The 27,811-nt window shown below is 44.7% G+C and overlaps 1 protein-coding gene across 2 annotated transcripts; it reads left to right on the forward strand.

The window, feature by feature from the left end:
* The first annotated feature begins 6,924 nt into the window (after positions 1–6,924).
* LOC138947076 (sorting nexin-11-like) lies at positions 6,925–27,731 on the forward strand. 2 transcript variants are annotated; one of them, XM_070318514.1, is made up of 6 exons: positions 6,925–7,358; positions 19,215–19,301; positions 20,435–20,535; positions 22,474–22,569; positions 26,579–26,746; positions 27,288–27,731. In XM_070318514.1, exons 1-6 carry the CDS (start codon positions 7,281–7,283, stop codon positions 27,721–27,723), a joined length of 966 nt encoding a protein of 321 aa, XP_070174615.1. In that variant the 5' UTR covers positions 6,925–7,280; the 3' UTR covers positions 27,724–27,731. The 2 variants fall into 2 exon arrangements, with proteins under 2 accessions (XP_070174615.1, XP_070174614.1); XM_070318513.1 differs by lacking the exon at positions 6,925–7,358 and adding an exon at positions 17,191–18,277.
* The last annotated feature ends 80 nt before the right edge of the window (positions 27,732–27,811 follow it).

Below are 27,811 nucleotides of genomic sequence, written 5' to 3' on the forward strand. Positions count from 1 at the left end.
TTATACCAAAGCCTCTGGCCGAGTGCTTCGCGAGCGCTTTCCTGCACTGCCCTAAGAAACGGCTTTCTGTCATTCGCACTGCGGGCGACCCGTGGCGAACCGCTCTGGGCAACTGGCCGACTATTCGCATGATGTCGCCTGGTAATCTTTTGATGTTTGGATGGTTGTGTCCGCAGCTGGTCTGATGCAATCGGTCGCCTCGCTGACCGTGCTCATCTCGTGTAGTAGGAAGCGTCGAGTGGCGGTGATTTCCTTTGACAAGGGTGTTTGGGCGCATGCGAACAGGGCAAGAAGCGAGATAACAAACTCATTATTTAAAGGGGCTCAATAATGGTTTCCTGTATGCCAGTTAAAATCGGGAATAACACCGTATAGTAGGGGAAGGGCTCCTAATATGGACCGGCACCTAATATGGACCACCTTCAGTTCTGACAAACTAACGGCGCTAGAGCGCTCAAAAAAGTTTTATTCGCTGTATTCACCCTCTCTGGATAACTTGCACATGTCAAAACAGTTGCAGAAACAGAAATCTAAAATTCGTTAGGCTTTTCCTCTTTTTCTCACTTTTGGCAGCGTTCACTCTAAATTTGCCGCCTACAACCGAACGGACTCGTTTTTGTCCACAGCCAAAGCTTTTATCACACAAAAATGGCTATATATGACAGCTAAAACCGTATTTGTTACATTTTAGCAGTGTTGACCCCGAGTTTCTACTGCAAAAAAAAAAAAAGCAAAATCTCAAAGTATGTGCGAGTCCCCTAATATGGACCACCTTCAACAAATCGAAGAAAATAAAAGCTAAAGGCTTTTTTCATTAATTCATTAAGAAGCTAGCTGGAAATAACCTATAACTAGCCAACGAGATTTTTAAAAAATGCAACAAAAAGTCTTCTTTTCGTGGAAGTTGATAATTTCACTTATTTTCGTTCTGTTTTTGATAAGCTTCTTTAGTTTCCTGGTGTGCTTCAAATAATGCTCTCATCAACGCGAAACAGATAAATCTAAAGCATATTTTAAATAGGCTGGCTTGACTGTACACTAAGTTGTATCATGTTATTTTGAAATATAGGGGGCTTTTTACAATGATCGTGAAGGCCGCTTCACTGGTCCACATTAGGCGCCCAGGCTCCTAATATGGACCCTTTGTGATTTTTTCTGTATTTAATTTTTGCTGAATGTGTATCAAAGCTATTTAACTCTAATTAGGCCTAACGGTTAACCTAAGAGAGAAGGACTACCAAACACAAAATGAAACTCAGTTCTTTGCAAGAAAACAAGCTAGTTATCAGCATGAAACAAAAAGTGGTCCATATCAGGAGCCCTTCCCCTAGTAGCTAAAACGGCTTCAGCATCTGAAACCACCTCAAATTTGTAATTTTCCTGTATACCACTCCAGGAAGTAGGCCACACCAATAGTACAATGCAGTCTTCATCATGCTGTCTTTGAAAACAGAGTACAAAAACAAGTACTAAGACTGACAGCGTATCTCATTGGTCAATCAAGTAAACAAATCACAATCTTACAAAATACACACGGCCGGCTGAACACGCAAACTGAAAGCTGATAGCGACATTCTAACACCCTCTTTTTGAGGCTTTGATCTGAGCGCATTAAACAACACCACAAGAACATCCCCCGGCTCGGCCATAAAATTGCTTATCCCCCCCCCCCCCCCCTCTGCCTCTTTCTCTCTGTAAACGTGTAGGGCTAGTTATTTTTCGGTAACTTACCCAACAACCAAAATCACTTACCCAAGAACGGGCCTGAATCCTCGATAGCTCACAGGTTCATGAGCTAGACTTTGAGGGAACTACTTTAGCGATTGAAAAGTTTCGAACGCTCTAATGTACGAAATATACATCTCTAGACCAAACAATACAAACTGCATTTAAACTGGCAACTACAGGCTTGACAATGCCGGACTACCGGGGGGGGGGGGGGGGGGGGGGTATGGGGTTTGCGCAACCCCCCCCCCCCTAGCCTAAACATGTACCTCACTTATTTAAAACATTTTTTATTATTGTTTATTTTATGCCGTTTCATGCAAGGAGCGACCATTTTCCTATCTCAGCATTCTTTACAAGGCACAAACCTAGCTAGCTTGACAAGAAAGGCTAATTTATTAATCGTTTAATGGACAATTAACGAGAACTGAAGTTACCTTGTCTTCACAAGACACAGACAGACAGACAGACAGACAGACAGACAGACAGACAGACCAAAATACAGCCAGACAGACCGTGCGGGCATACACAAACACTTACTCGAACACAAACACAGTCGGGGTTAGGTGGGGGGGGGGGGGGGGGAGGTTGGAGCTTCCACATGGACTCATACGGAAAGTCAATAACCTGGCTGCTATATGTGCAAAACAGGAATGACTGTCTATAATTCCGTGATTCGAAAAGTGGGCCCGGGGTGGGGTGGAAAGGTTGACCCAGGTTGTGGGTGGTGGAAAGGTTGTGGGTGGTGGGGTGGTATGTGTGTTTTGTTTTCACTCAGACACATGCTGCATGGTACAGGTGGGGAGTAGGAATATTTTGCAGAGAAGTTAACTTCGTTAGTGACATTCATGTCTATCTGAGATTTGCAACAAAGCAACCGTAGGGCATCAGTTTTTATAAACTTCAATAGTTCCGTTTTTATTGGGTTTACATATAGAACGGTCGTTTGCTTGTCACGAATGACATCTCTGTTTCATTATTTAGAAAAGTGCTCGACTAGAGCAATCACTGAAATCAGTGTCATGATTGTAACCTTTGTTAAAATAAACTTGTGTTTAAACCAAATCAGTTTCAAAATGCGGCAGGTGGCAATGCCCTGAAGAAAATGTCCCACCACCATTCCCCACAAAATGTTATTCTCTTTCTTCTTTTCCCCTGGGGCGCTTGCCACAACACAGGGAACTCAGTGGTGAATGACGAAATAGTGGCTACGCCGGCCTATCGTCATTTTGTTGCGAGAACATTACGTCACGCGTGTTAACTCGCCCTGACGCCACCTGTGCTAGGCCCCAGGCGTCCTATTGTGGTGCGTTGCCATTGGGTCCCGAGTGAAAATCTCACACAGGGCGGTCAAGATGAGAGGTCTCGTGACGCTATAATTAATAGCAGACCCCCACTGACCGGAGGATAGAACGTCAGTCGAACACTGAGCAAGATCAGTGCTAGTGAGGCAGAGAGACTTGAACGAAGCGCAGTGAAGAATGGATGTGTTACCGGGGATTTTTGAAGGCATCATAGCTCTCTCCAGAGGGAGGGAATATTGGAGAAATTGGCTGCAACCAGGGAGAAATGGTCCGGAACCAGGGAGAAATGATGCGTCTGACAGTAAAAGTGAAGAGCCGACCTGCATCTCCGTCCACGAAGCTCCGGTGAGTTTGAATTAAAAAAAAGACGTAGGCGTAATTTGCATGTACAATTCCACACAAGATTCATATGCCTTATCGGCCCTGCAACGTATAAATCCAGAAGATTCCAATCCGCACGATGTTCAGGTTAGTTTGAATTGAAATGACGTAGGCCTACTGTGACGAAATTTGCATACATGTAAGACTACAATTCCACAAATAATTCCCTGAAGACCGCACAGGGAAAATCGCATTGTTAAACTCGGACAGAATTCCTTCTCTAATGCAAACCACTGCAGATCGACCAAGGCTTTGTCAATTCCATGGGATACAAACTAGCATCCATCCACTTGCACACACTACAAAAATCAACAGGCTGCCTTTTTTTAATTTAATTATTTTTTTAGATGAATGTATCTTCTTCTTCTTCTTCGTTCATGGGCTTAGACTCCCACGTACACTCGTGTTTTTGCACGAGTGGAATTTTACGTGCATGACCGTTTTTACCCCGACATTTAGGCAGCCATATACGCCGTTTTCGGAGGAAGCATACTGGATATTTTCGTGTTTCCCACCGAACTCTGACATGGATTACAGGATATTTTCCGTGCGCACTTGGTCTTGTGCTTGCGTGTACACACGAAGGGGGATAAGCCACTAGCAGGTCTGCACATAAGTTGACCTGGGAGATCGGAAAAATCTCCACCTTCCTGATTCCAAAAACATATAGATATGATATGTTTGGATTAAAAACACGCTCAGAAAGTTAAAACGAAGAGAGGTACAGAAAACTGAAAAGCGTGCTATCCTTCTCAGCGCAACTACTACCCCGCTCTTCTTTGTGACTTGTCAATTTCACTGCCTTTGCCACGAGCGGTGGACTGACGATGCTACGAGTATACGGTCTTGCTGAAAATTTGCATTGCGTTCAGTTTCATTCTGTGAGTTCGACAGCTTGACTAAATGTTGTATTTTCGCCTTACGCCTCTGTCTCTACCCATGGATGTGTGTGTGTGTGTGTGTGTGTGTGTGAGAGAGAGAGAGAGAGAGAGAGAGAGAGAGAGAGAGAGAGAGAGAGAGAGAGAGAGAGAGAGAGAGAGAGAGAGACTAGAGAGAGAGACTAGAGAGGGATAGGGAGAGAGAGAGAGAGAGAGAGAGAGAGAGAGAGAGAGAGAGAGAGAGAGAGAGAGAGAGAGAGAGAGAGAGAGAGAGAGAGAGAATGCTGAGTCTTTATTTAACGAGGGTACTAGAATAAGCAGTGGTTTGCTTTTTAACATCTGGCCCTCGTCCAAAAGAGGGACTAATCTACAACAGACACAGAAAACAGTAATAAGTATTCTCAGATAAACTTAAAGGTAGAACCCATATTATTATAAGTATAAATGTACATAAAATGCATCGCGGCACAAGGGGAAACATGCGAGTTCATGCATGTTGTTTGTAAAGTATGCTTATTAATGCGAAGATTGTACAAAACTGAGCTGAAATAATACCATGCACATCAGCATACATTGAATTTAGAGAGAGGGAGGAGAGTGAGGGAGAGAGAGAGAGAGGGGGGGGGGGGGGGGAGAGAGAGAGAGATATATATATGTCGTGCCGAATTCACGGAATTGCCGAATTCACGGAATCGGCAACATTTTTGCCCATTTCGCGTAATCGGCAAAACGCTGTCTATTACGCGAAATCGGCAGCGTTTTGCCGAAAATGCGTAAAGGCTCCTAAAATGTGTCCATTTCGCAAAAGTGACAGCCAGTCTGTTACTTTTTTTGTTACCAGAACATTGCATTAACATTGCTTTACCTTCCTATTGTGGTTTTATGGTCTGTGTTGGTCTGTGTCCAGCATAACTCCGGTAATGCGCGAAAACTACACTTTTTGCCATAACTTGCCATAGCTTATCGATTATTGCAACATTTATCCTTTCGAGTATCTAGCTGTTTAAGTGTAATGACACCCCAGGCATTTGAGAACTTTAAAGCCAAAAACGGGCTGCCGATTTGGCAAAATGGGCACATTTTACACGCATTTACGCGTTTTCGGCAAAACGCTGCCGATTTCGCGTAATAGGCAGCGTTTTGCCGATTACGTGAAATGGGCAAAAATGTTGCCGATTTCGCGAATTCGGCAATTACGTGAATTCGGCACGACATATATATATATATATATAGAGAGAGAGAGAGAGAGAGAGAGAGAGAGAGAGAGAGAGAGAGAGATGCGTTAACTTATCTGCACGCGACCAACCGCAGAACTGTCTCCGTCGCCTCCCCACTACACTCCCCCTCTCCTTCCCACCCCACCTCGCTCCCCCCGCAAATCTGACTACGTGACCTTGATTGGAATGATAAAGACAATCACGTGTTGTGAGTGGCGGATGTATTGGCGACCTCTTCAAATCACAGTACACACACGTTTTCAAGTGCATGAGTGAACAAGCCGAAGAAAACCAAGGGATTTTCCCGCTGCCCTATAAATAGATATCGCGGTGTTCTCCTGCATAAAATTGTAACCACAGTAAATTAATAGCAAAGGTCAAAATGGTAAAAGAAAAAACACACCACCATAGTCACCTGACAAAAATATAAATCAAACATGTATTTCCTTCTGTTTCCCTTTGTGTTTTTTTGTTTGTACTGGTGAGTACAACATTCTTTTGTTCTTTAAATTTGTTCATCTCATCCACAGTCACTTTGTTAGTTTGATTTTCTTGACACTGATATATATATAGCTTTCGTGAGGTTATTTGAGAGTTTAAATTTAATAACGACAGTGTGATTTTCATGAGCCTGTGCTTACGCAATCTAAAACACGGTTATTATCAAACCGAGGAATTTGTTTGTGTTTGTTCGTTCATGGGCTGAAACTCCCACGGCTTTTACGTGTATGACCGTTTTTACCCCGCCATTTAGGCAGCCATACGCCGCTTTCGGAGGAAGCATGCTGGGTATTTTCGTGTTTCTATAACCCACCGAACTCTGACATGGATTACAGGATCTTTTTCGTGCGCACTTGGTCTTGTGCTTGCGTGTACACACGGGGGTGTTCGGGCACCGAGGAGAGTCTGCACACAAAGTTGACTCTGAGAAATAAATCTCTCGCCGAACGTGGGGACGAACTCACGCTGACAGCGGCCAACTGGATACAAATCCAGCGCGCTACCGACTGAGCTACATCCACCGCCCTAAAACCGAGGAATAAATCTTAGTGTCTCTTTGTTAGTTTTCGTGAAGTATTGTAGACGTTTTCATGCGCCTGTGTTTAGTCTGCCTTGACCTACAATTTCAATTGTGACTGTGATATTTTCTGGCCCAGCAAATCCGGCTCAAGGAAGAAAAACCCACCCAGAGATTTTACGTTTCAGTTTTGTTGGAAGTTCTCACGGCTTGATCGATTGATAATCCCAAGGCCAGGTAAACCCCACACGAAAACCCCTATGTGCCGTGTGCAAATGAATTCAGTGAGTCCATGTGTAAAACCCAATGCTGTGTTTACCTTACTTTCGATTTTGGATGCTTGCACTGTCTGACTGCATAGCCGTATAAAGAGACGTGTTAGCTTTATTGGCTTGGACTGATTGTGAGGGTGACAGAATACACCTCTCTCTTAGAAAAGTTAGTTAGTCAACAAAGCGTAGCCCTGACCAGAGTGAGTACTGAACTGACTCGATAGATGGGGCGACCTTTGTTCTAGGCGCCTGTGGAATCGTTCTGCACAGCTGGCGTGTCAGTAGTGTGTTGTCGGTCATTCACTGGACCATAGAGGCAACAGACTTGTATTGTTGATGTCTGTACTCTGAAACCAAGACTGACCACCAGAGTCAGAGAGAGTGAAGCTTAGTCTACTAACAAATCAACAGACTTCTATTGTTGTGCGGTTCACAATCCCAAGAGACAGCTCAGTGGCGGGTTATACCTGCATGTTAGTGCTCCTATGATGGGGATCGTTAACCTACGTGTGCATTTCTCTGATGATGAGAGGACTTGTAAAGAACGCCGCCCTGCCCATAAGGTGAGAATGTGATCTGCATGTAATAGAAGACAGTCAAGGTCTATTATGTAAACAGTGTTTAGCAACATGGATTATCGTGTTTTGATTGGGTCAAAATTCAGACAGAAAGACAGACATCCCGGAGAAGGACACACGCACACACACACACACACACACACACACACACACACACACACACACACACACACACACACATCGTGGAATACACACACACATACACATACACACGCACGCACACACACATACACACCGCACACACCCACACATACGCACAACTAACACACGCGGGCCTGCTTTGGTGTGTGTGTGTGTGTGTGTCAGTGTGTGTGTGTTAGTGTGTGTGTGTTAGTGTGTGTGTGTTAGCGGATGTTAATGTGGAGTTGAGGGTTGGTGTGGTTGGATGGTGAGTGTGCAGTGTGCGTGATTTCATCACTTTTTGTGAAAGTACTGTGACGCGCTCTTGTGAAAATCATACGAACTATATCCCCAAGGCTCTGTTACACTCTCGCACACATGCGTTCTTGGAGACCAAACGCTGAGGTACGGGGTGGTGACTTTATTCGTGGTTCAGGAACATTTCAGACGTTACCGTGCCCTGGAGGTATTGTCAACACCTTTGCAAAGGGTTTCTCAGGGAATCCACCGAAACTATCAATTCTGGTGACAGCCTTTAGTCGGACAATCGCGTATTCCCTGAGCTTAAGCCAAATACCTCTACTCTGTCCATCACATACATTACCTCTCCAGTGACAGGTGTCCCAAGGTAATCAGTAAACTGGCCAGTAAAAGTTGGACACCTCTGTGTCACGACACTGACTGAGACTGACGGTGCAGGGTCGGCTGATGCAATCGTGAGGCATACATATTTGATAACATAAACTGATAAAGGACGGAGGGCCTAGGGGGTCATACTGGACGACTGGTCAGATACGTAAGGCAAAAAAGAAAAGTCTGTTTACGGTAACATAGGCCAAAAAAATAGGGTCGGTAAGTCGGGATTTGTTTTCCTCCAAAAAAACATATTTTTAAGTTATTTTGCCAAAAAACAAAGACAAAAAAGGTCTAGGGTCGCGCGAAAAAATAGGGTCGGTCGGGATACCCTAAACCAGACTTTTGTTTTGTTTTGTGCCAAATGTCCACTGAGTGGCTGACGATAGCTGACCAGCTCACCTGGGAGTAGAAGGTCACCGTGACCTAGTCGACCGTATCTCTTTTGTTGGTAAATAGTACGTGTAATAGGAATTTAGACACTCTTGCTACATGTAACTGTAAGAGAGAGATTGAGGGAGTGGGGGGGGGGGGGGGGGGGGGAGAGAGAGAGAGAGAGAGAGAGAGACGCTTTGACGCTTTGACACTTTATTGTCATTAGCTAATAAAAGCCTTATAGACAAGATAAAACAACAATTGCTGCATCATTCATAAAAGGGGTAAAAGGCCGAATGAACAAAACATTGATAACAACAAAAACATAGCAAACCAGTTTATGAGTACGAACAAACAAATACACCGACACGAAAGGCATAGGTAAACGAAAATATCTAAGACTAAGGGTAATAAAAAGCAAGGTATAGTATGTACACACAAAGGAAAATACTGATCCAACAGTTAACACACACTCATAAAACCAATCAATTTGCAGACCACAAATATTTAAAACCCAATAAACCACAAGTCGGCGTTACCCTCGCGTGACTAGTAGGGGAACATGTCTAAATACATATAGACAAAAACAACAATGGCTGCAGACGAACAAATACACACACACACTCACACATATACGCTCATATAGACTACACCCGCACACGTGTAAATCCACGCGTATACATGTACACGCAACCCGATTTAAATGAGAAGACCATCCAGTCCAACATTTGCGTACGTAAAAATTACATTATACATAATTTCAGCTTGACTCATCTAGTTTCTTTTTGCGCATGTTTAGTGCCTTAGAAATAAATTGTGCAGTTGCTTCGAGTACACTTTCTTCATCCAGGGCTAGGATACGGGTTACATCTTCCATTGAGAGAGAGAGAGAGAGAGAGAGAGAGAGAGAGAGAGAGAGAGAGAGAGAGAGAGAGAGAGAGAGAGAGAGACGAACACACACACACGAACACACACACACACACAACACGAACACACACACACACATGCACGCACGCACACAAACACACACACAAACACACACTTTCTCTCTTTCTTGCTCACACATAGTGTAGGCACACCATCACGTACCCCCCCCCCCCCCCCCCCCCCATACCATACGCACGCACAAATCAGCAACGTTACTCTGTCACGTACAATTAAACCCGATTCGCTGACTTCACGCCTCTTTATCACCGTCATAATTATAGAGTCATTACCGACTTTAGCCTTGTCCACTCTTTATGTCAGTCAAGTAATTTACGAGGACACTGATATTGATAGTGTGTACTTGTTCGGTTATCGGGTAGAGTACAGCGATCTGGGTGAATTTACTCCTGAAGGTACACTTAAGGAAAGGTTTGAATATTCGTCTCAGTGCGAGGAATGCTAAATGGTTGAAGCTACCCTGTGAAGCAAAGAAACGAAGGAATGCTTGTGAGATGATAATTATTGTGTTAAATATTTGTGGAATTTACGCCTATTGCCAATACGAACTTTTCTCTCTTTCTGTCTTTCTTTTATTTTGTTTGTTTGTTTGTTTGTTACCCAAGTAAAAAAGTACTACACTATGTACTATAGTATACCATAGTACTTGTACTATAGTATACTATAGTTTACTATAGTACAAGTACTATGGTACATTGAATTGTACTATGGTATACTATAGTTTACTATAGTACAAGTACTATAGTACATTGAATTGTACTATGGTGTACCATAGTTTACTATAGTACTATAGTAAACTATAGTACAAAAAGTACTATTGTACAATACATTAGTGTGTACTATAGTACATTGTGGTACATTTACTATAGTTTACTATAGTACAGGGTACATTTACTATAGTTTACTATAGTATACTATAGTACATCGTGTGGTACTTTTTCAGCTGGGTAGTTAGCTGTACTGAGAGTTGCTGGATGAGTCTGTCGTATATATATATATTATGAGAAAAAAAGGTTTTAGTTTAAAGGAAAACAGGCCAAGTACTCGTCATAATCCCTATCGCAGCATCAATAATATGCAATGCGTCGTCTGTGCCGCTGAAACTGAGAAGGTATATTCTGCCCTTAACCGCCTAATGAACCTTTGTGTGTGATCCAATCGCTGCTCTTAGCGCACCAAGACCACCTCGGTACAACCCTTCGTTATCACTCACGTGTCCCATAGGAGTTTAGTAGTACAGTAGACTCCGCTTAATAAGGTCACCTTGGTGCAGGACAAAAGTGGCTATATTAAGCGGGTGGATTTAATAAAAGCATAAGCATAGAACACAAGGAAAAATCCGTGCAGTCAGAAATTGGCCTCAAAAAGCGGGTGGCTTTATTAAACATGGCCTTATTAAGCAGATTCTACTGTACTGCTGCCTGCACTACACCATCATCATAGTACATGTACTTCTTAAGCATTTGAGATATTTCTGCAGTTCATTGTTTCCGCTGATTCATGCATGACATTGGCAAGGTACGGTTGATTGTGTTATGTAACTTTTAAAGGCGATCTGCAGTTCTTCTTTGAAAGACGTTGGTGGGGTCAGTTTTACTTTGGGGTTTTAGGCCTCAAAGTGGCGAGTATTTTACTCATGGCGAGTAGAAATCTGTAAGTGGCAAGTAGAAATCTGTAAATGGCGAGTAGAAATCTGTAAATGGCGAGTAGAAATCTGTAAGTGGCGACTGAGTAGAAATCTGTAAATGGCGAGTAGAAATCTGTAAATGGCGAGTAGAAATCTGTAAATGGCGAGTAGATGATCTGTAAATGGCGAGTAGAAATCTGTAAATGGCGAGTAGAATTGTTAATCAACTCGCCAAAGGCGAGTCAAGTTGCCGAAACACTGAATTGAAATGGTTGGTTTGTGAAGTAAAATTTGCTCTCTGGCTAGTAAAGTATGAGAAGTACTAGGGGGGGGGGGGGGGGGGTGACGCGCGGGCATGCAATCTTGCAAAAACAAAACAAAACGGAGACAGACAGGCATACAGACAGGCACACATACACCCACCCATCTTTACCCCCCCCCCCCCCGCTTCCCCCACCGCACATACACACACGCCCCCCCCCCCCCAGACACAAACACAATGTCGGATGAGCACACAGGGTAAACGTTATACTAATGATCGTGCTGACACATCATAAATGAGGATGATGCAATATATTACGTGGCACCCCACGTGACGTGACGGGGCGCGGACAGTTGACACGAAACACTCTCACGTGGTCAACGGGTGTTATCGAGGACAAAGCTTGAAAGATACTTTTCTACCTGCAGGCCACGTGTGTCGATTGACAGATTTGATGTGTGACCGAATTCGTCAGTTGATACCTGTTGGAATGTTCTGTAAACGAGAGTATGGGATACTAAGTCGGGGATATAGCTCAGTCGGTAGCGCGCTGGATTTGTATTCAGTTGGCCGCTGTCAGCGTGAGTTCGATCCCAGGTTCGGCGGAAATTTATTTCACAGAGTCAACTTTGTGTGCAGACTCTCTTCGGTGTCCGAACCTCCCCCCGTGTACACTACATTGGGTGTGCACGTTAAAGATCCCACGATTGACAAAAGGGTCTTTCCTGGCAAAATTGCTTAGGCACAGTTAATAATTGTCTACCTATACCCGTGTGACTTGGAATAATAGGCCGTGAAAGGTAAATATGCGCCGAAATGGCTGCAATCTACTGGCCGTATAAAATTTCATCTCACACGGCATCACTGTAGAGCGCCTAGAACTGTACCCACGGAATATGCGCGATATAAGACTCATTGATTGATTGATATGTCCAACCAACCCGAATGAAGGACATAATACTGATTCTTATCCGCCCGTACCCCTTTTTCCCCCAAGACATTGGTGTAACATTTTGGAATAAGTCATATCATCATGCTACAATGCCGACAGTTTTGTAGTTTTCAGGTCTTTTTATATGGTATAGGAGAGATCCTTGTTTAGAGGGTTGCGGCGGGGACGTAGCTCAGTTGGTAGCGCCGCTAGCCTTGAAACCAGTTCGTCGCGGTTATCGGCTTGGGTCTTGGCGAGGAATTTATTTTCAAGAGCCAACTTTGTGCAGACTCTTCAAGGTGTCCGAACACCCCCTGGGTGCACGCGCATGATAAAGATCCCAAGCTCACAGCGAAAGTCTCAGGGCTATGAAAACATCAACGCACGCTTGTAGGAACACATAATTGGGTAGCAACATGGGTTTAAACAATTTTATTCAGCAAAATTACATACAACAAAGCCGCATGCAATCAATTAACAAATGGAGCACAACAAGGAAAGCTTATAGAAGTGCTCTTAAAAGCAATATAATATTTGGTTTGGCGGACAATACGGGGAACTGCAGAAGGGAAAACGGAAGGAGAAAAAATCGACAAGCAAAATACAAATATGCAAACATTCTTTTACTGCACGATATCCCCAGGGCTAGTAGCCCGGATGTCCTTCTGACAAATCCCCAAGGACTAAACGAAATATACCGAATACCAAATATGATTTCTTTTGAAAGTGTTATGTCCTCCAATTCAAAGAGGGTTTCCAGTCAAACTCGTCTTACACCTCCACAAATCTAGGTACATGTATTTAATTTTTTATTTATTTAGTACACATGTTTGAATTTTAGTTTTTGTTCAGAAAGTTATTGATGAAATCTAAGTTAGATTCGCTGTTATAATTGTCTTGACCGTATTAATTAAAATATAAAAATCCAAGAAAGGTAAGTTGTTGGAACGTTTAATTATTGACAAAACAAAACGTTACGTTCACAAATATATCGACCCAGCGGTCTTTTAAGTGCACAGAGAAACACTAATTACACAACACTTATCTTGGAAAAAGTGTTCGGCCGCTTGCAGGGAAGACACAATTAAGAAGTCGTACACTATTCAGTATTATGAATATCGATCATTTTGCGTTTTACATTGCATTCTATACCACATATCGCAGAGCTGTAGCCCCCGCCCATGTATTTCAGACATGAGAAGATGTAAACACACCTAATTATTTGTTGTTCGTTTTGACAGCTGCGTGAAGAAAGCGATAAACGAGTTTTGATAAAACACGTCCATTGAGATGATCATTAATTGATAGAACTACGTGGGATATCAAGATGAGAGTTTTCAAAACAAGATGATGCAAGGGAACTGGGCGTGACCATTCGTAAAAATAAATCGGTGAGCCGTGTTAGTGTATTCTTTGCTATTGTTTTTGTCAATAATGTTTCACTTCTTAATGCGTGTGTATGCTTTCTCTTACTGCGCAAAAGCACAGATAACAATAACGATGGATAAACATGCGAACGCACGAATGACCGCACACAGTCAGATGGACACAAAGAGGCCCGCACACCCATACCTCTCTGTCTCTGTCCCCCCCTCTCTCCCCTTCCTCTCGCTCCCTTTGTCTCTCTCTGTGACGGACGCAGTGGCGTGTTGGTAAGATGTCGGCCTCCTAATCGGGAGGTCGTGAGTTCGAATCCCGGTCGCTGCCGCCTGGTGGGTTAAGAGTGAAGATTTTTCCGATCTCCCAGGTCAACTTATGTGCAGACCTGCTAGTGACTTAACCCCCTTCGTGTGTACACGCAAGCACAAGACCAAGTGCGCACGGAAAAGATCCTGTAATCCATGTCAGAGTTCGGTGGGTTATGGAAACACGAAAATACCCAGCATGCCTACTCAACGAAAGCGGAGTGAAGCTGACTATGCTCTCAGAGTATAGCGTGGGGAACCCAAATGGGCAAACGAGCTCACACGTCACCAGAAAATTCTGGAACGCTGAAGAAGAAGAAGAAGTCTCTCTCTGTCTCTGTCCCTCCCTCTCTCCTCTTCCTCTCTCCCCTTCCTCTCCCTCCCTTTGTCTCTCTGTCTCTGTCCCTCCCTCTCTCCCTTTCCTCTCCCTCCCTTTGTCTCTCTCTGTCTCTGTCCCTCCCTCTCTCCTCTTCCTCTCTCCCATTCCTCTCCCTCCCTTTGTCTCTCTCTGTCTCTGTCCCTCCCTCTCTCCCCTTCCTCTCCCTCCCGTTGTCTCTCTGTCTCTGTTCCTCCCTCTCTCCCCTTCCTCCCTCCCTTTGTCTCTCTGTCTCTGTCCCTCCCTCTCTCCCCTTCCTCTCCCTCCCGTTGTCTCTCTGTCTCTGTTCCTCCCTCTCTCCCTTTCATCTCTCCCTTTCCTCTCCCTCCCTTTGTCTCTCTGTCTCTGTCCCTCCCTCTCTCCCCTTCCTCTCTCCCCTTCCTCTCTCCCCTTCCTCTCCCTCCCTTTGTCTTTCTCTGTCTCTGTTCCTCCCTCTCTCCCCTTCCTCCCCCTCCCTTTGTCTTTCTCTGTCTCTGTTCCTCCCTCTCTCCCCTTCCTCTCTCCCTTCCTCTCCCTCCCTTTGTCTCTCTGTCTCTGTCCCTCCCTCTCTCCCTTTCCTCTCCCTCCCTTCGTCTTTCTCTGTCTCTGTTCCTCCCTCTCTCCCCTTCCTCCCTCCCTTTGTCTCTCTGTCTCTGTCTGTCCCTCTCTAGCTCTCCCCTTCCTCTCTCCCTTTCCTCTCCCTCCCGTTGTCTCTCTGTCCCTGTTCCTCCCTCTCTCCCTTTCCTCTCTCCCTTTCCTCTCTCCCTTTCCTCTCCATCCCCTTGTCTCTTTGTCTCTGTCCCTCCCTCTCTCCCTTCCTCTCCCTCCCTTTGTCTTTCTCTGTCTCTGTTCCTCCCTCTCTCCCCTTCCTCTCTCCCTTCCTCTCCCGCCCTTTGTCTCTCTGTCTCTGTTCCCCCCTCTCTCTCCTTCCTCTCTCGCTTTCCTCTCCCTCTCTTTCTCTCTCTGTCTCTGTCCCTCCCTCTCTCCCTTTCCTCTCCCTCCCGTTGTCTCTCTGTCTCTGTTCCCCCCTCTCTCCCTTTCCTCTACCTCCCTTTGTCTTTCTCTGTCTCTGTCCCTCCCCTTCCTCTCTCCCTTTCCTCTCCCTCCCTTTGTCTCTCTGTCTCTGTCCCTCCCTCTCTCCCCTTTCTCTCTCCCTTTTCTCTCCCTCCCTTCGTCTTTCTCTGTCTCTGTTCCTCCCTCTCTCCCCTCCCTCTCTCCCTTTCCTCTCCCTCCCTTTGTCTCTCTGTCTCTGTTCCTCCCTCTCTCCCCTTCCTCTCTCCCTTTCCTCTCCCTCCCTTTGTCTCTCTGTCTCTGTTCCTCCCTCTCTCCCTTTCCTCTCCCTCCCTTTGTCTCTCTGTCTCTGTTCCTCCCTCTCTCCCCTTCCTCTCTCCCTTTCCTCTCCCTCCCTTTGTCTCTCTGTCTCTGTTCCTCCCTCTCTCCCCTTCCTCTCTCTCTTTGTCTCTCTCTGTCTCTGTTCCTCCCTCTCTCCCCTTCCTCTCTCCCTTTCCTCTCCCTCCCTTTGTCTCTCTGTCTCTGTTCCCCCTCTCTCCCCTTCCTCTCTCCCTTTCCTCTCCCTCTCTTTGTCTCTCTGTCTCTGTCCCTCCCTCTCTCCCCTTCCTCTCTCCCTTTCCTCTCCCTCCCGTTGTCTCTCTGTCTCTGTTCCTCCCTCTCTCCCCTTCCTATCTCCCTTTGTCTCTCTCTGTCTCTGTTCCTCCCTCTCTCCCCTTCCTCTCTCCCCTTCCTCTCCCTCCCTTTGTCTTTCTCTGTCTCTGTCCTCCCCCCCCCCTCTCTCTCCTCTTCCTCACCCTCCCTGTGTCTGTATGTCTGGCTTTGTCTATTTCTGTCAATCTATCTGTCTATGTTTGTGTATCTGTCTCAAACTCTGTCTATGTCTCTCTCTGTCTCTCGCTGTCGCACTCTGTTTCTGTATTTGTCTATGTCTGTCTGTCTGTCTCTCTTTCTGTCTCTCGCTGTCTCAGTCTCTCGCCGTCTGTCTGTCTCTCTCCCCCCCCCCCCATCCTCTCTCTCTCTCGGTGTATCTTTCTCTCACCCGCTCCATCGACGTACGCCATAAACGTCATATATTACCAGAAGTTCATATTATCGATTGGGCGGGGATGTAGCTCAGTCGGTAGCGCGCTGGATTTGTATTCAGTTGGCCGCTGTCAGCGTGAGTTCGTCCCCACGTTCGGCGAGAGATTTATTTCTCAGAGTCAACTTTGTGTGCAGACTCTCCTCGGTGTCCGAACACCCCCGTGTGTACACGCAAACACAAGACCAAGTGCGCACGAAAAAGATCCTGTAATCCATGTCAGAGTTCGGTGGGTTATAGAAACACGAAAATACCCAGCATGCTTCCTCCGAAAACGGCGTATGGCTGCCTAAATGGCGGGGTAAAAAACGGTCATACACGTAAAATTCCACTCGTGCAAAAAACACGAGTGTACGTGGGAGTTTCAGCCCACGAACGCAGAAGAAGAAGAAGATATTATCGATTATATTGGTGGCATACATTGGCACAGAATGACATGCACGTACTTTATATCCGTACGTAGTGCTTGTCAAGAAGTTATCACACGCTCAGGTGAAAGTGATAAGTATCACCACATGACTTGCATGTGATGCATCACACAGTATTTCTGGTTCACCCACATGACTCGGTGATGAACCTTACAGGACAGGTGTTAACAGCTTTTTATCAGCTGATAGCCAGGGTTAATGGAAGTCAGTCAATATATATATACTCACCTTGTGACTTGGTCACAGCTGTTGCCTAAATAGTATAACGCGAATTGTTTTGCTCTTACTTGTTCTGTATCTACCGACCTGTGCTGACTGCTTAAGAAAGTCAAGTATTTGGAAGCGCAAGCGTGAGGTCGATAGTGACTTTTTTCAGTGTGCATTTGTTTCTTCTGAATATAGCATATGACTGTCACCTTATTATTTTTGAAAACCAGCGTGCGGGTGACGGAACAAGACATAGCTTTATTGTGCATGTCAGTAAAGTGAACTTTTTAATGAACTTCATCAAAACTTCAGAATGATTTGAAACTATAAGCCTGCATAGAAAAAACGAGTGCATTTTTTTCAAAGAACATTCTTCCTTTTGCAACGGAAGTGTGCGACTGAAAACAACAAAAAATCGGAACTGTTTTGGACAGTGAACTGCGAATAATAACTTCCTCGAATCTTCCGCACCGCGCGCCTATTTGGATTGGTCTGTAACCGGTGTACGAATTATTCAAGTTCAAATTGTGAAAACAAAATTTCTCACAAACTGTACTGCGCTCCAACGATAAAATATCGTTTAGGTCCACATCATTTGTGAATTTCCATCAGTTTTCCGAAAACAGTCTCCGTGTAGGCTTGGAGCAACATTCGTTTCCGACAAAGCAGGATCTCCATGTGTATTCTGACTCATGTAGCTTGACATCTGAGTGCGTCGAGTTGTCAGACTGACCTGAGATTTATTTTCTGTCACTCTCGGAACGTTTTTGAGAAATCTTATGACTTGGCGGACGAACATATTGTAGTCTATATAAAGGCACACAGCTTCAGTGTTTGTGTTCGGCTTCTGTTGTGTTGATAGATGTGATTTCCATTGTGATGACAATTCTATAGTGGAGCGATTTTCATTGATGGGCAATTTCTAAAAGGGAAAGATTTTGTGTCTCCACCAATTTTAGAAAAGGTGAAGCAACTTGCATTTGTCGGTAATTCTTCAAACGTGACGAAGTGTACCGTAATTTCCATCAACTGATAGTTCTGAGAAAAACAAACAAACTGCTGCACGACAACGGCATCTCGAGTTCGAGTAATATAGACTGTTGAAAAGCCAAAAGAAAGTGTGAAGGGACAAATCATCGTGTGCAATGGGGGTTCTAGGTTTAGGTATGGGCGAAGCTAGCACTGTGGATCTCAAGATTTCCCACGACCTGAATGGCGAGAGTTTTGAAGCTCTGAAAGATCTTGTAAGTGTTTTTGTATTAATCAGTACAATTTTAATTTTATTTTGGGGGTGACAACTGGCAAATTGCCGTATAAACCGGGAGGTTCTTGCGCGCGCGCTGTGTGTGTGTGTGTGTGTGTGTGTATGTGTGTGTGCGTATGCGCGTGTTTGTGCGCGTGTGTGTTTGTGCGCGCGCGCGCGCGCGCGAGAGAGAGAGAGAGAGAGAGAGAGAGAGAGAGAGAGAGAGAGAGAGAGAGAGAGAGAGAGAGAGAGAGAGAGAGAGAGAGATTCAGAGAGAGATTCAGAGAGAGAGATTCAGAGAGAGATTCTTTGAAGTTGGGAAATACAATTTTCTTCGTTCTTTCTTTCTCTTAATAAAGTCATCCACCATACATGAACTCGTCTTCATCCTCATTCCATCCAAATTCCTCGACTATGTCTGTGTACCGCAATGCTGTGAGCGCCCTATTTCCAATTCAGGGGAGACAAACACTAACTCGTACCTACCACGGACGTTTTGAGGTGTTATGTCCCTTTGTAATGTGTTCTTCGTGTATTGACTGAAAGAATACAAAGGATGCTACCCTTTCTGATGGTGAGAAATCAAATGTGTACAGCACTAACATTTCGAACCAGGCAGTTTCAGTGGTGTACATTTTAATGGGGGTCGTTTTGGCCATTTGATTTTGCTAGATCATTACACAGATGTTCGACACACAGACATAAAGACACGGATACAGACACAGACAGCCAGACAGACAGACAGACAGACAGGCAGGCAGGCTCGGCAGGCAGGCTCGGCAGGCAGACAGGCAGGCAAGCAGACAGACAGACAGACAGACAGACAGACAGACAGACAGACAGACAGACAGAGTCAGTCAGTCAGTCAGTCAGTCAGCAGGAGACAGTTACAAAATGACGTGCTAAACCCGGCTGCTTATTGTTTTGTGTTGTTACAGCGGGCAGGTTGTACGCTGAAGATTGTGTTGCCAGAGACGAGCTATTCATCATTCGGCTCTTACACAACCTACTGTATCTATTTACAGGTATGTGGTACTTACTTTAAGGAAGGAAAAGTCACACTGTGACTCGTGACAAGACTCACAATGTTAATTAATGAATCAATGACTGAACGCACGATGAGACGAATGAATGAATAATTATACATGTGTATCAATGAATGAAGAATAGAAAGACTGAATACATGCATGGATACATATATGAAGGAATAACAGAAAGAGCGAGTTAGGAAAAGAAGTTTGAAACGAGAGAGAAACAACTTGAAAGGGCATGCTGTTCAGTTTAAAGGCCTTCCGTAATGCACGAATTTGCGGGGAAATAACTCTGTTGGGTTTGTGTGGGTTGCGCCATCTGAGTGATCGACAAGAAGAAGAAGAAGTATGGGTTGTGAAAGAGTGAGTACCCTTGATTTTGCTCGGACAAATATTGACATATGCTTCATGTAAGTCTACTCGTGTTTGAGACCTCCCCCCTCACCCTCGCTAGTGACTGGCCTACAACGTCACGTGGGACATACTGTCACGTGGGGAACCTTTCCCACGTGACAAATGATTACAGGCCAGCCACCAACGAGAGGGTGTTTCAAACACGTGACAAATGATTACAGGCCAGTCACCAACGAGAGGGTGTTTCAAACACGTGACAAATGATTACAGGCCAGCCACCAACGAGAGGGTGTTTCAAACACGTGCACGGGGAGCACATGTCAATATTTGTCCGAGCAAATGCAAGGGAACTCACTCTTTCACAACACAAACAAACCCGACAGAGTTATTTCGGCAAACCGAAGTTGGCTTCGCGAAGTGTTTTTACCGACAATTCAGTGCCAAAGCTTTGCAAATATCATAGACCTATGGACTTGAGGAAGTGGACTTTTTCCAAGTACTTTCAGGCTTAAAAATCAAAAATCAAGAAAGGTATGTTGTTGGAACGTTTAATTATTGACAAAACAAAACGTTACGTTCACAGATATATCGACCCAGCGGTCTTGTAAGTGCACAGAGAAACACTAATTACACAAAACTCATCTTGAAAAATGTTCGGCCGGTTGCAGGGAAAACACAAGCGAATGAGCTTGTTGTTTAATTCTGTATTTTGGAACGTTGGCAGTCTATTTGTGTTTGGATATCAGGCTTAAAGTAATACTTTTTTTCCCCAGTCGTATTCTTCGGCCTTCCGACTGCACAGAACAGAGACAAGACGTCGCTTTTCTGACTTCGTGTGGCTGAGGAAGGAACTCGACAAGATCGACAATTGGAGGTAGGTCCATGTGTTTAACGTTTGGTGTGTGCGTGTGTGTGTGTGTGTGTGTGTGTGTGTGTGTGTGTGTGTGTGTGCGTGTGTGTGTGTGTGTGTGTGTGTGTGTGTGTGTGTGTGTGTGTGTGTGTGTGTGTGTGTGTGTGTGTGTGTGTGTAATCCGATGTAAAGTGTACATTTGGTGGGACAGCGGCGTAATCTGAATGCGCCCTTTGACGCATTGTAGGAAATTGTGATGGGACATTTTCAGATTTAATGCGCCAATGGCGCAGGGCGCACTAGTAAATGAAATCCTGGCCTTTATAGACACGTTTGACTTTATTTACTTGTCCACTACGACCAGATTTGGACGGTACCTTGTGTGGTCATTTTAGACAGGTTTGACTTTATTTACTTGTCCACTACGACCATATTTGGACGGTACCTTGTGTGGTCATTTTAGACAGGTTTGATTTTATTTACTTGTCCACTACGACCAGATTTGGACGGTACCTTGTGTGGTCATTTTAGACAGGTTTGACTTTATTTACTTGTCCACTACGACCAGATTTGGACGGTACCTTGTGTGGTCATTTTAGACAGGTTTGACTTTATTTACTTGTCCACTACGACCAGATTTGGACGGTACCTTGTGTGGTCATTTTAGACAGGTTTGACTTTATTTACTTGTCCACTACGACCAGATTTGGACGGTACCTTGTGTGGTCATTTTAGACAGGTTTGACTTTATTTACTTGTCCACTACGACCAGATTTGGACGGTACCTTGTGTGGTCATTTTAGACAGGTTTGACTTTATTTACTTGTCCACTACGACCAGATTTGGACGGTACCTTGTGTGGTCATTTTAGACAGGTTTGACTTTATTTACTTGTCCACTACGACCAGATTTGGACGGTACCTTGTGTGGTCATTTTAGACAGGTTTGACTTTATTTACTTGTCCACTACGACCAGATTTGGACGGTACCTTGTGTGGTCATTTTAGACAGGTTTGACTTTATTTACTTGTCCACTACGACCAGATTTGGACGGTACCTTGTGGTCATTTTAGACAGGTTTGATTTTATTTACTTGTCCACTACGACCAGATTTGGACGGTACCTTGTGGTCATTTTAGACAGGTTTGATTTTATTTACTTGTCCACTACGACCAGATTTGGACGGTACCTTGTGGTCATTTTAGACAGGTTTGATTTTATTTACTTGTCCACTACGACCAGATTTGGACGGTACCTTGTGTGGTCATTTTAGACAGGTTTGACTTTATTTACTTGTCCACTACGACCAGATTTGGACGGTACCTTGTGTGGTCATTTTAGACAGGTTTGATTTTATTTACTTGTCCACTACGACCAGATTTGGACGGTACCTTGTGTGGTCATTTTAGACAGGTTTGATTTTATTTACTTGTCCACTACGACCAGATTTGGACGGTACCTTGTGGTCATTTTAGACAGGTTTGATTTTATTTACTTGTCCACTACGACCAGATTTGGACGGTACCTTGTGGTCATTTTAGACAGGTTTGATTTTATTTACTTGTCCACTACGACCAGATTTGGACGGTACCTTGTGGTCATTTTAGACAGGTTTGATTTTATTTACTTGTCCACTACGACCAGATTTGGACGGTACCTTGTGGTCATTTTAGACAGGTTTGATTTTATTTACTTGTCCACTACGACCAGATTTGGACGGTACCTTGTGGTCATTTTAGACAGGTTTGATTTTATTTACTTGTCCACTACGACCAGATTTGGACGGTACCTTGTGGTCATTTTAGACAGGTTTGATTTTATTTACTTGTCCACTACGACCAGATTTGGACGGTCCCTTGTGTGGTCAATTTAGACAGGTTAGAATGTATACGTTGACAGTTTAAGGGTACATGTAATTACTCTTCATCCCGGATTTATCATTTTCTTGTGTGTGTGGCTCAGGAGTCCCCCTCCGTTGAGCGCACGACGGTTCTGGAACCTGTTGGACCCCGAGTTCGTCGAGGAGCGACGGCAGCAGCTTGAGACATGGACCAGGGAGTGAGTCAACCTTCATTTTCATTTTTATTGCTGAGAATATTGTGTTTCGGTGTAATCAGCCACACGGACATGCACACCCGCTCGCACGCACTGGCACGCACGCCATCACGCGCGCACGCACCAACGAACGCACGCACGCTCACACGCACGCACGCACGCATGCACACACATACCGTCACACACTCACACACACACACACACACACACACACACACACACACACACACACACACACACACATACCGTCACACACACATACCGTCACACATATATACCGTCACACACACACACACACACACACACACACACACACACACACACACACACACACACACACACACACACACACACACACACACACTCGTCTCGATTCCCAGTCTATCGGAATTCTGTTTATTCCCAATGTTGAAACCGTAATGATGCAAATGGACAGCAAAAAGAGGAGCAGAATCAACAGGAAATGCGAGGGCGAGCGACCCTACCGTCTGTGAGACTGCCTCCTTGCTTCTGTGTCTGTCTCATTTCTCCTCACCTTCTTTACCCCCGATTCAAGACGATCAATGGGAAGCCAACAGTTGGTGCTGACAGAGACAATAACATGCGTGCCAATTGCGGCGGGTCGCGGACAATGAACTGGACAGTAATTGACAGGGGATACTCATCACTGGACATTACGCTGACATCCACCTTGCCGACCGGACCTCCGGTTCCTGATTAATTCCAATAACCACTGGGTGCAGCGACTGCTGAGATTTAGGCAATGACCATCAGTTTGGGTTTCGAAGACTGGCAGCTTCTTTTTGGGTTTCAAAGGCAGCTTTAGTTTGGGTTTCAAAGTCGGACATCTTCAGTTTGGGTTTTAAATAAAAGAATCTTCTGTTTAGGTTTAGACAGCCGGCTCTACTTAGGTTTCAAAGACAGGTGGCTTCTGTTTGGTTTTGAAAGACAGGCTGAATCCTTTTGGTTTTCAAATACAGGCAGTATTAGTTTGATTTTCAAATACAGGCTGAATCCTTTTGGTTTTCAAATACAGGCAGTATTAGTTTGATTTTCAAATACAGACTGAATCATTTTGGTTTTCAAATACAGGCAATATTAGTTTGATTTTCAAATACAGGCTGAATCATTTTGGTTTTCAAATACAGGCAGTATTAGTTTGATTTTCAAATACAGGCAGTTTTATTATATTGGGTTTCAAAGACAGGCAGCTTCAGTTTAGTTTTGAAAGACAGGCAGCTTCAGTTTGGGTTTCAAAAGACAGGCAGCTTTAGTTTGGGTTTCAAACACAGGCAGCTTTAGTTTGGGTTTCAAATACAGGCAGCTTTAGTTTGGGTTTCAAATACAGGCAGCTTTAGTTTGGGTTTCAAATACAGGCAGCTTTAGTTTGGGTTTCAAATACAGGCAGCTTCAGTTTGGGTTTACCGAGAGTCATTATGGATCAAAGTTACAAGTGCTTGTTGCCAAGATTTCCTTGCAAATAATGCTTATGCAAAGAAAAAGGCTTATTAATTTGTCGCTAACGGGTCGAATGCTAAATGAGATTGCCATGGTGCCAATATGTAACCATTATTACAATGAATTATGTGCACACACTGCCATATGTCTGTTTGTCTGTCTTGTCTTTCTGTCTCTCTGTTTGTATGTCTGTCTCTCTGTCTGCCTGCTTACCTGCCTACTTACCTGCCTGTCTCTGTCCTTTCATTCTATCTGTCTCTGCTTCTGTCTATTCTCCTCTCTCTTTCTCTGTCTCTGTCTTTCCCTCTTTCCCTCGTCGTCTCGCTCTCTGTATGTATATATGTGTCCCTCTCTATCTGTCTGTCTGCCTGTCTGTCTGTCTGTCTGTCTGTCTGTCTGTCTGTCTGTCTCTCCTCTCTCTCTCTGTCTCTCGGTTTGTCTCTCTCTCTCTCTCTCCCCATGTGTCTCTTTCTCCCTCCTACCTCTCCCTTTCTCTTTTCACCCCTATCTCTCGCTTTCTCTCCCTCTCTGCCCCCCGCTTTTGTCTCTTCCTCCCTCTCTCTCCTCACTCTCTCTTTCTCTCTCTCTCTCTCTCTCTCTCTCTCTCTCTCTCTCTCTCTCTCTCTCTCTTTCTCTCTTTCTCTCTCTCTCTCTCTCTCTCTCTCTCTCTCTCTCTCTCTCTCTCTCTCTCTCTTTCTCTCTCTCTCTCTCTGCCGTTTTTGTGAGCGCAAATATGTTGACCTAGCTTTCCGCTTGCGTCATTTGACACATCTGTGTCCGCAGTGTACTGGTGTGAGTAAATGATTCTGACCGCACATTCTCACCCCTGTCGCTGTGTTCGTCCCTTCGTCTGTTGCTATTTTCATACAGAGTGGCCATTTCTGGACCAAGACTTTCATGGTGTCGCTTTTTGTGTGGCCAAAACGATGACGACTTACTGGCGCAATTTCGTTTTTAATCTGAAAAATTGCTGTCTGACCCCGCCTATCTCTCCTCCCTTTTCTCCCCCCCCCTCCCCCCTCCAACTCTCTCTAAAGACTGGCCGTATTTGACCCCAATTGACCCCAAAGTCTTTTCAATAAAACTTCAATGCCAAAGCTTCGTGAAGCCGGCTTCGTGCAGTCAGCTCTGTGAAGTAAACTTCGCCCAACTAATTTGAGGCTCTATTAGGCAAAAAAAAAAAAAAAGGTGTGGTTACGGTAACATAGCCAAAAAAAATAGGGTAGGTAGGTAGGCAATCACTTTTTTTTTTAAACTTTTTTTTCTAATGTGTACAAATTAAACCTACTTGACAGGGAAATAAGTGTGCGACTCGGGCGCTTTCGCTTTCATTGCGTTTTTTGCACTCGTTTTTTTGTTTTGTTTTTACAAATGTAATAAAAAGTTATAGGATCGGCCCCTAAAAATAGGGTAGGTCGGGTTACCGTAACCACACCTATTTTTTTTTAGGCCTTATCAATCAAGCAAGGTAGCAGTCATACTGGTGTACCTGTTTACCCACAGAGTGCTGTGGGACCGAGCCTACCTGTCCCTCGCGTGCCTACACCTGTTTTAAATTAATTTCTGTATTCAGGTCCCTCTCTCTCACCCCTCTGTTATCTTCTGTTACCATCTTTTCACCAATAGTATACAGGTATGTTATCGGTGTTACAGAGAGCTGTCGAACCCAGCCTACCTGTCTGCATTTCTTCCTTTCTTCATCTTTCTATCTCACCCCTTCGTCTCCCCCCCCCCTCCCGGTCGCTTTCCTTCTTCAGCAAGAGTACATGTGTGTTACCTGTGTTAGCATCATTTCACTAAGAGTACAGGTGTGTTACCTGTGTTAGCGTCATTTCACCAAGAGTACAGGTGTGTTACCTGTATTAGCATAATTTCAGTAAGAGTACAGGTGTACGTGTGTTACCTGTGTTAGCATAATTTCAGTAAGAATACAGGTGTACGTGTGTTACCTGTGTTAGCATAATTTCAGTAAGAATACAGGTGTACGTGTGTTACCTGTGTTAGCATAATTTCAGTAAGAGTACAGGTGTGTTACCTGTGTTAGCATCATTTCACTAAGAGTACAGGTGTGTTACCTGTGTTACCATCATTTCAGCAAGAGTACAGATGTGTCACCTGTATTATCATCATTTCAGCAAGAGTATAGGTGTGTCATCTGTGTTATCATCTTTTCAGCAAGAGTACAGGTGTGTCACCTGTGTTACCATCATTTCAGTAAGAGTTCTGGTGTGTTACCTGTGTTACCATCATTTCACCAAGAGTACAGGTGTGTTACCTGTGTTAACATTATTTCACTAAGAGTACAGGTGTGTTACCTGTGTTAACATTATTTCACTAAGAGTACAGGTGTGTTACCTGTGTTAGCATCATTTCACTAAGAGTACACCGTCGCGATATAACCTTCGTGGTTGAAAACGACGTTAAACACCAAATAAAGAAAGACTAAGAGTACAGGTGTGTTACCTGTGTTAGCATCATTTCACTAAGAGTACAGGTGTGTTACCAGTGTTAGCATCATTTCACCAAGAGTACAGGTGTGTTACCCGTGTTGCAGAGTGCTGATGGACCCGGCCTACCTGTCGCACGCGGGCCTCCACATGTTCGTGCAGACCCAGATGTCTGTGGAGCAGATACAGGATTACCTTCACGGCAAGGTATCGGAGGAACGAATCGAGGAGATCTGGAGCTATCGCGGCCATCTCGACGCCTACGGGGCTCAAACGTAAGCCACCCCACACCAAAACAATATATTTTTTTTTATAGGTACGGTTCCCCGACTAACCCTATTTTATAGCCCGACCTGAACTTTTTTCCATAGGAAAAAAAAATCATTTTGTTCTCATGAAAAAACACGCACGCACGCACGCACACACGCACGCACGCACGCACGCACGCACGCACGCACGCACGCACACACACACACACAACTCAACATTTTGTTATTTATTATTTGTGTCATTTCGATTCGGAGCGAACTATTTAGAAGATAAGTGTCCTAACCAAGGCACAGTGAAGCCTGCATGTATTCTATTTAAGGCTTAAAACGACAGAAAACGATTTGTGACTGGATCTGTGGATATGGATGCTTCAAACGAGGCAATAGACGAGGAAGAGATTTTGCAGTGCGTGTGGATAATGTTTCCTTTGGCGTGACCTTCTCTTTATTACAGAGCACATTAACGCTACCTGTTCCAAGATAGAGGCTAATTGGTCATAAGTGGACGTTAAAACTAATTAGTCAGTTCTTTCTTTTTCTGTTGCAGCTGCTTACTCAACAGCCTTCACTACGAGCCTATCGTCATCAGCTTCTCACCAGACGAGGAGAATGTCGATCCCTGTCGATCACCGCCCATCAAGGGACTAGATACTTTGCTTGACATACACACCCCTCCTGGTCAGCTCTCAGTGCCGGAGTCCAGCCAACGGTCAATCGCTCCTTGCGGGGCCGGTCCGGACTCCACCGCTTGTGACCAACACTGGACGTCAACCCCAGACTCTGGCTTCCAAGGCGCTGGGCAGGAGTCGTCAGGATCGTCTGCCTCATCGGCAGAAACGACAACAACGACGGCATCGACGACGGAGGCTGTTAAATCGCCAGAGTCAGGAAAGTCGTCAGCGGAGACAACGACTACCATAAAAAGTGTGCGCTATCAATCTCAAGCAAGCACTGAGCAAAAATACAGCATCAACGGAGATTGAGAGGGAGAGGGAGGGGGGGGGGGGGGGGGGGGGGAGGGGGGGTATTTGTCATATCTCTTCCTTGATGTTTTGAAGAACATGTCGGATT

Source organism: Littorina saxatilis, linkage group LG14 (assembly GCF_037325665.1).
Source record: "Littorina saxatilis isolate snail1 linkage group LG14, US_GU_Lsax_2.0, whole genome shotgun sequence".
NCBI classification, from domain to species: domain Eukaryota; kingdom Metazoa; phylum Mollusca; class Gastropoda; order Littorinimorpha; family Littorinidae; genus Littorina; species Littorina saxatilis.

What these genes read in the sequence shown, in the direction of transcription:
- LOC138947076 (XM_070318513.1), top strand. Translation starts at nt 18,179, where the DNA reads ATGGGGGTTCTAGGTTTAGGTATGGGCGAAGCTAGCACTGTGGATCTC. An exon ending in GACAAGATCGACAATTGGAG is followed by an intron (nt 20,536 to 22,473) that starts GTAGGTCCATGT and finishes TGTGTGGCTCAG; the next exon opens with GAGTCCCCCTCCGTTGAGCG. An exon ending in GACGCCTACGGGGCTCAAAC is followed by an intron (nt 26,747 to 27,287) that starts GTAAGCCACCCC and finishes TTTCTGTTGCAG; the next exon opens with CTGCTTACTCAACAGCCTTC.